Source organism: Micropterus dolomieu, linkage group LG11 (genome assembly GCF_021292245.1).
Source record: "Micropterus dolomieu isolate WLL.071019.BEF.003 ecotype Adirondacks linkage group LG11, ASM2129224v1, whole genome shotgun sequence".
Lineage (NCBI taxonomy): Eukaryota > Metazoa > Chordata > Actinopteri > Centrarchiformes > Centrarchidae > Micropterus > Micropterus dolomieu.
This window is the reverse complement of record NC_060160.1, coordinates 17,546,824-17,559,624: the sequence shown is the minus strand read 5'-3', so window position 1 is coordinate 17,559,624 and position 12,801 is coordinate 17,546,824. Positions and strand designations below refer to the sequence as shown.

At 36.8% G+C, this 12,801-nt stretch overlaps 3 protein-coding genes across 5 annotated transcripts in view; 2 read left to right on the top strand and 1 right to left on the bottom strand.

Annotated features, from left to right (window-relative positions):
* The window catches only part of LOC123979415, a 30,970-nt gene extending 19,878 nt beyond the window's left edge, over positions 1-11,092 (top strand). Inside the window, exons 10-20 of the mRNA XM_046063328.1 lie at positions 292-558; positions 652-818; positions 944-1,080; positions 1,167-1,315; positions 3,911-4,110; positions 6,848-6,995; positions 7,374-7,490; positions 9,929-10,180; positions 10,285-10,448; positions 10,592-10,728; positions 10,810-11,092. Coding sequence (XP_045919284.1) covers positions 292-558; positions 652-818; positions 944-1,080; positions 1,167-1,315; positions 3,911-4,110; positions 6,848-6,995; positions 7,374-7,490; positions 9,929-10,180; positions 10,285-10,448; positions 10,592-10,728; positions 10,810-10,960 — 1,889 coding nt within the window. The 3' untranslated portion in view covers positions 10,961-11,092. The remainder of the gene's footprint in view (positions 1-291; positions 559-651; positions 819-943; positions 1,081-1,166; positions 1,316-3,910; positions 4,111-6,847; positions 6,996-7,373; positions 7,491-9,928; positions 10,181-10,284; positions 10,449-10,591; positions 10,729-10,809) is intronic.
* Positions 1,403-5,890, top strand: LOC123979555 (CD209 antigen-like protein E). Of its 2 annotated transcripts, XM_046063520.1 has the most exons (7): positions 1,403-1,706; positions 2,808-3,037; positions 3,340-3,447; positions 3,911-4,171; positions 4,286-4,449; positions 4,529-4,656; positions 5,199-5,890. In XM_046063520.1, the coding sequence occupies exons 2-7, from the start codon at positions 2,917-2,919 to the stop codon at positions 5,347-5,349; spliced, it is 933 nt and encodes a 310-aa protein (XP_045919476.1). In that variant the 5' UTR covers positions 1,403-1,706; positions 2,808-2,916; the 3' UTR covers positions 5,350-5,890. The 2 variants fall into 2 exon arrangements, with proteins under 2 accessions (XP_045919476.1, XP_045919477.1); XM_046063521.1 differs by lacking the exon at positions 1,403-1,706 and having other exon boundaries at positions 2,716-3,037.
* ttc8 (tetratricopeptide repeat domain 8) overlaps positions 9,196-12,801 on the bottom strand; it is a 7,995-nt gene continuing 4,389 nt past the window's right edge. For both annotated transcript variants that reach the window (XM_046063518.1, XM_046063519.1), the window contains 2 exons: positions 12,026-12,109; positions 9,196-11,926 (listed from right to left, as the gene is read on the bottom strand). In XM_046063518.1, coding sequence (XP_045919474.1) covers positions 11,810-11,926; positions 12,026-12,109 — 201 coding nt within the window. In that variant the 3' untranslated portion in view covers positions 9,196-11,809. The remainder of the gene's footprint in view (positions 11,927-12,025; positions 12,110-12,801) is intronic.

Below are 12,801 nucleotides of genomic sequence, written 5' to 3'. Positions count from 1 at the left end.
ATGACATTTGACAGATAGTTTCATTTCCCTTTCCCCTTTCCCCTTTCTGCGGAATTTCACTTTCATCAGATAGCTGAATAGACAATTTTCGATGAAAATGTACTTTTCTTACATAATTCTTAACATAACAGTACAAAGCCACAACACACTTTTTATTTCTATTTCTATTTCGTAAAACTATGAATTTCAATACACAATTTTATTGTCCAATATAGTAAAAATATGTCTTTGACTACACAGTTTTGACACAGTTCTCATTCTCATTGTGACAGTGTATTTTCACATCAACAGGTGCCAAAGTCAAAGAGGGTTCCCTCCAGGTTACCCACTCAGCTGCAACAAAGCTCATCAATGAGCTAAACTATCTCCGTAGTAACCACAGCGATGTGATCAAAGCCGAAGAGGAGGCCAAGAATGCGTTAGAAAGAGCGATTCAAAACCATGCAGAGTTAAAGGTGAAAATAGAGCAGCACAAGACCATTAATGATGAATATCACAGAAAGATTGAGGCGCTGCAAACAGAGAAGACAATTCTGCAGTCCAATATATCGGCACTGGGTGAGACAGAGTTGTATTATAGTTTAGAGAAAGTACTGAAAAACATCTAAAGTGAAAAGAATCTGTCATTGATATATTTTTTATTTCTCCTAGAGGGAACTTGTGGCAGATGTCTCTCCACGTGGATTCTTCTTAACTCATCCTGCTATTTCTTTTCTTACACTGAGTCCTCTACTGTCAAAAAGAACTGGCCAAATAGCAGAGCAGACTGTATTAGTCGTGGAGCCGACCTGATTGTGATCGATAACCAGGAGGAACAGGTGGGTTGAAAACAAATGAAAAAATACTGTTAAGAATATGTCAATACTAATGTTTAAATATAAATATTTATACATTTGAATTTTACATTTGAGCCCTATGAAAATGTCGTTGTGTGCTTACACAGACATTTGTGAGTGACAGCATTGAAAATATGAGAAGTGGCCGCGACGTCTGGCAAAGCGGATTCTGGATTGGTCTTACTGACACAGAGACAGAAGGGACATGGGTCTGGATTAATAATGTCACAGAGGTGGAACAAAGGTAAGAGCAGCAGTATTATATTCTTAATGCTGTTATAACAATGGGTTATTATTGGTTGCTTTTTTGAATGTTGTGATTTTCCAAAGGTACTGGATGGATGGAGAACCAAACAACGTTGGACACCTGGGAGAAGACTGTGGGATTGCAGTTTATAGCTCTGATAATCCCTGGAAGACCCGTTTTGATGCCAATTGTCACCAGAGAGAAAGGCACTGGATATGTGAAATGACATCAAGCTAGAATCAGGGAGTAGTGCAAGCAGAAAACACAAGAATATGTTTGCAACTCTTATGTTTGCAAAAAATAAAATAAAACACATTGAAGATTGGTTTCATGTTTCTGGGCAGTTTTTCACCTTAAATTACTCTAACTATATATATGTATTCTAACACCTAAAGTTCTAAAGTTCACATATGCAGGGTTTTGCAGAATAAACTACACCTCACTATGATATTATTGACAATCATCTATGTTAAAGCCGTTCTTTTAAGGTTCACACTTCCATCATCACCATCATCAGGTTTCAGTGTGTCCAAGGGAGCTGCAACAAAGCAGTGAGCTGAACTATCTCTGTAGCAACCACGGCTCTGCGAGGTTGGAATTGGTGGACTGACAGTGGAGTTGAGGTAGAACATAGGCGAGTCCTGCAGAATTGTACTTTTAATGTTGTATTCATTTTGAAATATTATTGATTGTTTTCACTTGATGACTGGTGTCATGTCATAACTGAACAAAAGGGACCAACAGTATTTCTTTGAATGATCTAGATTTTTCTCAGATACTGAATTGATGGAGAACCAAATACAGTAACTAAAGACCCCAGGGAGAGAATTGTGGGGTTGCAGTTTACACCTCCTCTAATCCATTTAAGATCTGGTACAAATGAAGTTGCCACTGGATACGTGAAATGCCGTCAAGATAAAAACTGCATACACTCAGGAAGTACTGCTCAAGCAGAAAACACACTTCCACACACTGTTCCGGGGAATTTTTCACCTTAAATTATTGTATTTCAGCAGTCATTACCAAGCAGGCTACTAATATGCAACATAAAGTACAGCTCAATATGTTATTATTGACAATTAAATAAAACAATTAAAGCCATCCACACTGCAAGCTGTAATTCTGCAGGAGATGATACTTATTTTTCTTGTTACATTCAACCATAAATAAGCTATGCGAGGAAAGAAAAAAGACAGAGTCATGTCTATGCCATCGGAATCAGCCATAATAGTGAGACACCAGGTGTGGAGCCTTCTGTTAATCTCAAAACTGAAGTAAACTATGTGAACCAAATCAAAGTAAAAAAAGAAATCACTCCCTCAGACATCATAACAGTCCTCAGAAAGAGAGGGAGACGAAGATCTTGTTCTGTTGAACAACAAGACATACGCAATACACTGCCTGAATTGTCTCGAAAAGGATACTAAAGAAAGATCAATGGTACTAGAAAGACTACATAAACTTTAACAACGTGATTTCAAGAATGTGGGGCTTTTGGGGGATTTGGTAAACAAAGCCATAAACATTGACCTGTCTCAAAAACATCAGCAAAGACAAGGTTGTTAACTAGAGAGCCATAGTGATACTCATTTATTCGGAACTAACTCTGAACTATGGTAAACTTGGGTATTTCTTAAATTTCTAAGTATAATCATATCCTGTACATGTGAAGAAAGTAAATGTTACATCAACTACTAATAAGAATTTCACTTCTCTTTTCTAAGGCACAGATTTAACTGGAATTGGCGTATCATGAATTGTTGATGAGCTCAGCAATGGTAGCTTCAAGCATCAACACAGTCTCATATGACTGATCTCAGCTAAGCAGTCAGAATGGAGAGGAGAGTAATCTCAGGTGGTAATTGTGATAGCGGATTTAACACACTGATTTGCCAGGAGGACATGACAACTGAGGAGCACCCTTACACCAACTTTAACCAAGACAGGCAACAAGGTATAGTATGATAAAAGTTATTGTTAACACAATACGCTTACAGAAACAGTTTTCTGATTCACTTTGATTCTTTAAAAGTGGCATCAGGCTCTAAAATAGTGCTGATAAAATATTTTGAAATATGATGACAAATGATAAAAAAAGACATGAAAAATGCCTGGTATGAGTTAGTACTGAGTGAATGATTTGAAAAAATTATAATGTTATAATAATGCATAGGCTATGTAAAGCTCAACTATTGTAACTTAAAACTTTATTTGAAACAGTTTCCAGTTTTCTATTGATTCATTATCTCTATCTAGTGTCTACGCCCAGTATGACATCTTGGAGACCTACCAGACTGGCTGCGGTGAGCCTGGCGCTACTTGCTGCAGTTTTACTAATAGTTGATATCAGCCTGGGGGTCCACTGTAAGTCAATGAAACTGTGTACAGTGTTCATTGGAATTATAGAGCTATGGATTTTATTTCATTATTAAATTCATCGATTAGTCACGTGTTTAACATCAGACAAGTGTGACAATTCCTAGAGACCAAGGTGATGTCATCAAATGTCTTGTTTTGTTCAACTAGCAGATCTAAACCCCAAGATATGCAGTTAACTATAATTAAAGTAGTAAATTTTACCAGGATTTGAACCCACAACTTTCTTGCTGTGAGGCAACAGTGCTAACCACCATGCCAACCCATAATAATAATATAACATAATAATAGTCTTATGGTTTTGTTTATTCACATATGGGAGCTTGACACTGTGGGTTGGATATAATATACATAAATAAAATAAACATGTCAGTGAAATGAGAGAGAAAGGGAGCGATAAAGACAGAGAATACTTTGCTACAGTAACTCTGTTTGTCTCCTACACCTACAGACAACAATCTCAAAGATACCCACCTCAAACTTGATGATACAGAACGCATCAGCAATGAGATGATCAAACTCCAGGATAATTACAAAGCCGCAATCAAAAACATGACGGGTTACAAGAAGCAGCTGGACAGTGAGATGAGTCGTCAGAAACCAACCAACTGGGAGCTTGAACACCAGACAAAAAGAAGCCAAGACTACCAAGTGCAGATTGTTAAAATGACTGAGGACATTGCATCACTGAGATCCCACATACCAATGATTAGTGAGACCTGTTTTACTATTATTGTATATATATATATATTTGTTAAAAGCATAATAATGTGTTTTTATTGTTTTATATGATCGTGTTATTCACTGTTATTTTCTTTGGCAACAGATGATGGCTGCAGACACTGTCCACCAGGATGGATTTTGATGAACTCGTTGTGTTACTACTTCTCTTTCTCTGACTATACTGGACTCAAAACATGGCAAAAAGCCAGAGATTTCTGCCAGATGCATGGAGGTGACCTTGCAGTCATAGACACCAAAGACAAAGAGGTAAATTATCAACATTCAGTTCATATTTCTTTACAACAAGTTTTTTCTTTTAATTCTTTTTATAGTTCTTATTTGTTAGAACTCAACTGTAAATCACTTGAGACACAATGAAGACCCCTCAAAACATATGGGCTTCTGGATTGGACTGAGAGACGTTCACGAGGAAGGGACTTGGAGATGGTTGGATGGAACAAGACTGGTTGAAGGGTAAGAGTTAAATATGTTACATGTTGTTGTATTTGTGGGAAATGATCAGCATAGTGTCCTGCTGCTGGGTCAGTTGCTAGTGCATACCGTCAGACTATAACAAGCAAACTCCTACAAATGATGATACCGCACTGTACAATCAGATGCTCATATCACAAGTAAGAGGGTATTTGCATGCATTGTCCCTGACCACAAGCATCAACAAAGAGTTTGCTTAACAGCCTGTGCGCTCAACTGCATTGCGATGCAATAATGTAAGTTTAACAAACATAAAAGAAGACCTGCTGTACACTATAATGGATTACCAATCACAAGCAAGTGTTTTCATATTGTTTTGCATTCAAATGTGTAATTGACAGATGCATTTGTCAACATGGAAGTTAGGAAAATGCATGCATCAGTCTTGCTTACACACTCATGCATTTCCTGATGATTAAGAGAGTATTTAATTTTTAGCCTGACTATCGAAAAAAAAAAAGATAATGTGGACAGAGAGAAAGCAAGTACTGTGTCTCTGTAAAGAAACCTATCATTTGATCCAGGTACTGGAAAGATGGAGAACCAAATGATGTGAACTCTGAGGACTGTGCAACGGTGTATCCCAAAGAAAACTTCTTCAAGGCTTGGAACGATAATTCATGTGAAGTCAAACACAAATGGATTTGTGAAAAGGCACCAACTTCAATGAGTTAATAGTGTGTCTTTACTGCATGTGCCTCTTTGTGCTTTGTGCAAACCTAGCTGTTTGCACAAAGAGTTATTCCTGTAATGAAAAACAGAATATTTACCAAATCAGATCTTTAATTGTGAATATGCATGTTACTATTACACACATCACATACTATAATGTGAATAAACCATATATTTGATGTTCATGCAGTGCTTATAAATGCTAAACAGGGAAGTTAAAAAGTATTACCACCAAATGTAAGGACAATACCCCAATGTTACCTCTTTCTTAAAGTAAGTAGGTAATATGATAATATAATAGTAAATAGTAGTAATATAATAGTTATACAACTAGCAGCTTTATCAATGGTTATTAAATCATTAATGAATGCTTTATAAATCTGTAATAAATTAAAGGCTGAATGTTTTTAATGGGCCATCATGTCTGCAGCTGTGAGGTAAGTTGATTATTTAAAGACCAAGCAAATTATGTGAAAGTGACCACATGGCTTTTTATTAATCTGTAAAGAATAAATAAATGGCCAACCATTAATTGAAACCTAAACCTGTGTTTTGTGTTTTTAGTATGACTGAATAGAAAGTGGCATTGGTGTAATACAGAATAAGTAGTAGAAGTACATTGCAATTATAGCAGGCCGTTTGAATTCTGTATTTCATAAGTATGACTCAGCATATCAAGAATATGGGGGGGAAACATCCTAATCAGGCTATATGTAATTAACTCTAATCTAATTATTCACTCTTCTCTAAGTGCACGTGCTAAAATGACATTATTTTGGACAGAATGGAAACATGTCTGATATTTTACCAACTATAATCCAAACATAGACACAAAGGCCATAGCATCCAGACAAGGGTTCAAACACGCACGTGCGCACACACACGCACACACAGTAGTAGTACTCGAGACCGGTCCTGGTCTCGTCTCGGACTCGACCGCATTTGTACTCGGTCTTGTCTCGGTCTCGGAGGACTCGAGATTTCATTTTAAGACAAGTCAAGACCATAACTTTGGGAATATCAATAAATTGCTTTTGCATTGTCTGAGTTGTTAACATCCTAACTTTGATTGGAAGTAAAAGATATTGCTTCAAATGCAACCAATAACCCTAATTAACGACTGTCACCCCTCCCTGCGATGCTTATTTTGATTTCAGCTCTTAGTGTTTTATGTGGGTGTTTCAATGGGAATGCGGATCTTTCAGATCAATCTGAGAAGTAGGCTACCTACTGTATGATCTCGTTCCACATTTTATTGCATGCCATGCAATGCAGGGAACTGGTCTTGGTCTTGACTAGGTCTCGCCCCCCCTCGGTCCTGGTTTCGACTGCTCTCAGCCCCTGAAAGTCTTGCTTGGTCTGTCTCGGTTTGGGCGGTCTTGACTACAACACTAACACACACACATACATACACACACACACACACACACACACACACACACACACACACACACACAGGGCAATGTCCTAACAAATAATCTCTTCTGGACAAACACACCAGGCTGCTCACATTATCACGGTCAAAATGGAGGGTTTTGAAAATTCAGATCGGACTTTTGATGGTAGGCCGACATATAAAGCACTGATCAGTCAAGAGGACTTAAGTGGAGACGAGCACCATCTTTACCCAAACCAAGAGAAACAACAAGGTACAGTAGATGAAAATCAAATTATATTTATAAACTGTATAAATTGTTATACTGTTTTTTTAATACTGGTACCAGATTCTAATATAGTACTGGAAACACACTGTGCTAATTTCTGGATCTTTCTTAATATGCATCCTTGTTTTGCTCAAATCATTAAGTGAATGTGTTGCATCTGTTTTTTAAATCACTGTTTAGCTCAAACATTGATCATCAATATCATCTTTAGAATATACAGATAAGGGACAAATTAAATGAAAAAATATGTCTCATTTATTTAGGTTTTTCAACCATTTGTATATAATTTTGATGATATTGTATTGTTACTGTATTATGACACAGTTCATGGCTCTGATCTTGATCCCCCACTTCTCTGTGTAGTGTCCATGTCCATGGTGAGACCTGGATCCAGTTTGAATCATTACAAAGTGCTCACAGTAAGCCTGGCCGTACTCGCTGCCATTCTTCTAGCAGTTGATATTGGCATGGGAGTCTATTGTAAGTCACTGTTAACTCATAAAGAACTCCTAGATTTACAATATTGTGAAAACATTGTGGTGTTAAATAGTTAATTCATAATATTGAAACTAATGTTTAAGCCTTTGAATAAGAAGTTGAAAGTAAAGTGAAGTGAATTGAAAGTCTGAAAAGTTTGTTTTATCCATAGACTGTATATAAAAAAGGTTTTATCACAATTGTTGCAATGAACAATTCAGTAGTTTTTGGATATTGGTCAGTGACATATCCGTCCCAACAAAGTTCTACCCCCTTGCTTTGAAGTATTACAGTTTGGGGGAGAAAATAAGTTGTTGGCGCTCCAAGAAGTTACACATATGAATAGGCTACCTAGATATTTAACACATTTATTATGAAAATACATAAACCTTTAATAACAGGATCATGTAAAACATGAAATGAAAGTAATTCAACCATGATCAAAAAACTAAAAAATGTGAAATTTGACATCCTTGACGAAGTGATCTCAGAACAGGAAATCGTTTTGTACTGTTTGGATACAGCATGACACAACTGTGAATATTCCTTTAAAATACTTCCAATGTCGATACAAAGTTTTGCCCAAACCAATATGAAATGTGCATCAGTTTCAAGGTTATCAAGATATTCCAAGAACAAGTACACTTATGTGATGGTTGGTCATAAAGCCTTTCTTTAAACACAAAGAGAGAATCTATGTTTAGGAATGTAATTGGTCTCCAGTTTTCTAGCAGTAAATTATATTTATCAGGTTTTGGGAATAGGAGTTATAATACCCTGTTTCATAGTTGTAGACATTTCTTTTCTAACGTTGTATATTTTAATTAAATCCACTTTATATAATTCCAATAAAAGGACTTTCAGTGATCTCCCCAAAAAGTACATAAAATTCAAAAGAAAACCCATCATGATTGTTTGCACATTTCAGATTAAAGTGTTCAATTGATTGAATACATCTATCACAATCACTGATCTGAGAATTGAAATTATATATATGTATCTTTAAAATGAACAAACATATTTTGAAATGTCTAAAATGTTGGAAATTACATTGTTAATAGCAGTAATAGTATTTATTTTGCGGTTTCATTTCTCTAAGGCAAATAACTAGCTAGAGTTTCTTTAACCTTGTTCCAACCATTTTGCTTAAGACCATTAAAGGCCCCTTTAGCCATTTCAATATTCTATGTTATCTGTTAGTTTTATTTTTTTTCTCCCATAAAAGATGATCATTAATCATTAAAGCTGGGGCAGGCAACTTTTGAGAACAAGCAAGAGACAGCTAAATTTTGAAAGTATCTAGCTGAAAAAATCTCACCCCCTCCCTTCAGACCTCCCCATGCTTATTAGTCAGTCCTTAATCAGTCTCATCGGTCCTGCAACACCGGATCTTATTCATTTTTGAGTCAGAACATTTGACTTACTGATTGGTATCGGGATTTAAAGAGAATATATTTGCGAAAGATGTTTCTGAAATAAATTGCCTACCTCAGTTTTTAATCCGTCCATAATATTTTCTGGCCCACACATTTTATATTTTTGATCACTCACTGCTGGCAACATCATGTTTACTAGCCATGATGTTTGTTTTCATTAAAGTCTGATAAACTGTTAACTATTCAGGCAGCAAGTAGTTGGTGAACAGCAGCTAAAGATCCAGATATTTGCCTCAGGAGTTGTTGGCGACCAAAACAGAGCTAACAGAGAGTGAATGTTGGACTTCCATTTATTAAGAGGACACAAATACAACTTCAAATGAATGTTTATGTTGTTCTGTGTTTGCTAGCGACTGTTTCCTAACAAGTTTTCCTTGTCACCTTTATAAGTTGGTGAGTTCTCGTTACAGCTTGTTTCCATTGCCCCCAAGCGATTACAAAAATCAGTAGTGCAAGTTAATGTAGGCTAAAGTAAAAACAGTTTAAAAGTAAGACCAGTTAAAGGTTTATACTTTGATAAACGTATAATGTGTGTGTTGGTGGGAACACAGTATGTAGTTCACTGTCAGTTCTGGTTCTCGCTGACTTACATTAACCAGGGCCACCACACATGCAGTATCTCTTGTAGCTCAGTAGTGCCATGCTGTGACCCAACGTTGAATGACAAAAATTACATGTACACTATTATAATAAAATACTATAAATCAAACTTTCTATAGCTGTGCATGTAAAGTCAATCCTCACTGACAAAAACATTTAAAAGAATACAGTCAAATAATTAATACATTTATGAAAATGTCAAATGCTTGTGTACCAATAATATTCACAAATAAACGTCGTCAATTTCACTTTTATCTACTCATACTCCTGTGTCCATGTTTGACTTTTTAAAATGTATACTGTAGGTAATTTATAGAGTGTATGTACTGTAAAAAGTGGAAATTTTTTATGCTTTTTTTTTTTTAAACTTAAACTGAGACAAAACTCTGTCTTCACAACTTACAGATAGCAAACTTACTGTTGGGCAGAACGCAGTAACGGACATAAGCAGTGAGATTGCCAAATTGCAGGCTATTTACAACACTGCAATCCAACGCAGGGATGAAATCAAGAATCAGTTGGCAAGAGAAATCAGTGGGCAGCAACTAACCAAGTGGGAGCTTGAACACCAGAAGAGAAGAAGCAAAGACTACGAAAAGCTGATTGACAAAATTCGAATGGAAATTGCAGCATTGAAATCCCACATGCCGATGATGAGTGAGAGGTTTTTTTCTTACTGTTTGTGTTATCGTGATATAAACACATAATTATTGTGACCCAGCTAACAACACATCATGTTTCCATATTTTTTTTGGCAACAGAGGAGGGCTGCAGACACTGTCTACCAGGATGGACTTACATGAACTCAGTGTGTTACTTCTTCGCTTTCTCTGATGCTCTTTCGCGCAGATCATGGCAGGAAGCCAGACAGTTCTGCATGAGACAAGGAGGCGAAATAGCAGTGATAGACAGCAGAGAGAAACATGTAAGACTAAACAGTTAGTCAACACTCCTTTAAAAACGCTTTATGTTATTTCTGAGCAGTAAAATAGGTCGGTGCTAAATAGAAGCTAACAAAATAAATGAACAACATGTATGTGTGTGTGTGTAATCTCCCGGTGTTGTCAGCTGGCAATAAGTGACTTGATAAATAATTATCAAGACCCCTCGAGACCCACAGTCTACAGTGGCTTCTGGATCGGATTGAGAGATGTGGAGGAGGAGGGGACTTGGAAATGGCTGGATGGAACAAGACTGAATGAGGGGTAACAGTTACACATTAAAACATGCAAGAGATAACTTGTTGTCACAGCACACTCAACAAAGTAACGTCTCATATGTTTCAGGTACTGGAATGATGGAGAACCCAACAACCAGGGTAACGAAGACTGTGCAGCTACATATCCTCAAATCAACCCCTTTAAGGCCTGGAATGATGCTCCATGCAATCACGAACTGAAATGGATTTGTGAAATGACACCAAGGTCTGCAAGTTAATATGATTTCTTAAAATATACTATTTAGTTTTCATTTAATTGTTTGGTGGAAGAACTCCGCTTTTGAGACTTTTACACATGTTCTGAATTGTTCTTTTTATTGTCACATCAAGGAAGGTTAAAATACGAAAGATACATCTGCTTTATGAAATGAACTATAAAATGTAAGTTAATCATACTGTGATAAATAAAATATTTACCATTACTATGTACATAATGTATTACTGCTATATAGGTCTGTACACAAGGTTACCAGTTTATCAGGAAACCATTAATCTTGCAAATGTCACAGACATTAATCATTACATACACTAAATAAATGTAAATGTTAACTAAACTACTGGAGCTAGGCGTTTTGGTTCTAGCCCTTCTCAAATGGCTCTCATCTGGGCCTTTTCAAACCCTGCTGATGCAAGGATAAACTGAAAAATGAACTACCAGTGACCAGGGAGTCTGCAGTTTGTGGATCAGAGAGGTCAAGGGAGAATGGCCAAAAAGGTGCAAATGAAAAGACATGACATATTGAGACCAATTAAATCCAAATTCAACTCTGGTGTGCTGATCTGAAAATGCACCACATAGGACTCCAATAGGATACAACAACCAGCTCTGTTACACTATGTTATAGGCCAACCTGATATAATTGACAATTTAGTGTACATGTACCATACATAAACACAAATCAAAACTAAATCCATATGATACCATTGATTTCCATGTCTGACTAACCTGCCAACCTTTTAGCATTTTAATAACATCGTGTTTTGGAGCCTGCACTGCTGTGTCTCTAATACTGGTCAACTACATTGTTCAAACCACACCCAGCTTCCTAGGCATGCTGGCTGGACGCTCACAGCGCTGCAAAGTGCTGCCGAAGTTGCTTGAGAAGCTGCTGAGTGTCGACGTGCTCGGGAAAGGAGTCCTCAGACTTTTGGGCCGCAGTGTAACTGCTCTGAAGGTCTCCAATCTGGGCACAAATACATCACATTGGCAGACTGTATCATGAAGATTATAATTTGTGTCTTTAACTGTGTTTACTGTTTAGATGTTCAGATTAATAACTTACCTTTTCAGAGAGAATGGAGAGGTTGAAGTGTGGCTCATACATGTGAGGGGCCAGTGATGCAGCAGTCTGCAGGAAGGCTTTGGACTGGATCAAAGATAGGACAACCATTAACATTATTGACAGGATAATATTTTATCAAAATGTATATAATATAGTAGGGTTGCATCTGAGCAGGTGCTTCTTCAAAATAATAATATAATAATAATCCTTATTTGTAGAGCACTTTTCAAAAACAAGTTACAAAGTGCTTTAACAAGTGTAAAGAATAATACAAAAAAGATAAGAGCATGAAAATTTAATATAAAATTAGTAAAATACAATAAAATAAAAGGGATAAAATAAGATAAGTCAAATAAGATCGGGAAAAGCTCTCCTATAAAAGTATGTTTTAAGAAGGGACTTAAAAGAGTTCACCGACTCAGCCGACCTGATTTCCTCGGGCAGGCTGTTCCAGAGCCTCGGGGCCCTGACAGAAAACGCTCTGTCCCCTTTAGTTTTCAGTCGAGACTCTGGAACAGACAACAGACCTCTGCCCGAGGATCTCAAGGTACATGCTGGTGTGTATGGGACTAAAAGGTCAGAAATATAACAAGGCGAGAGACCATGAAGAGCTTTAAAAGTGATCAATAGAATTTTAAAGTCAATTCTAAAACACACTGGGAGACAGTGTAATGAAGCTAAAATAGGAGTAATGTGGTCATATTTCTTTGTTCTGGTTAAAAGCCTGGCAGCTGAGTTCTGGACAGTCTGGAGTCGATCAATAGATTTTTGGGTTA

Bases quoted from the DNA above. Each gene is read 5' to 3' on its own strand.
- LOC123979555 (XM_046063520.1), top strand. From the start codon at position 2,917: ATGGAGAGGAGAGTAATCTCAGGTGGTAATTGTGATAGCGGATTTAAC. The intron at 3,038-3,339 runs GTATAGTATGAT...ATCTCTATCTAG, and splicing joins TAACCAAGACAGGCAACAAG to TGTCTACGCCCAGTATGACA. The intron at 4,172-4,285 runs GTGAGACCTGTT...CTTTGGCAACAG, and splicing joins ATCCCACATACCAATGATTA to ATGATGGCTGCAGACACTGT.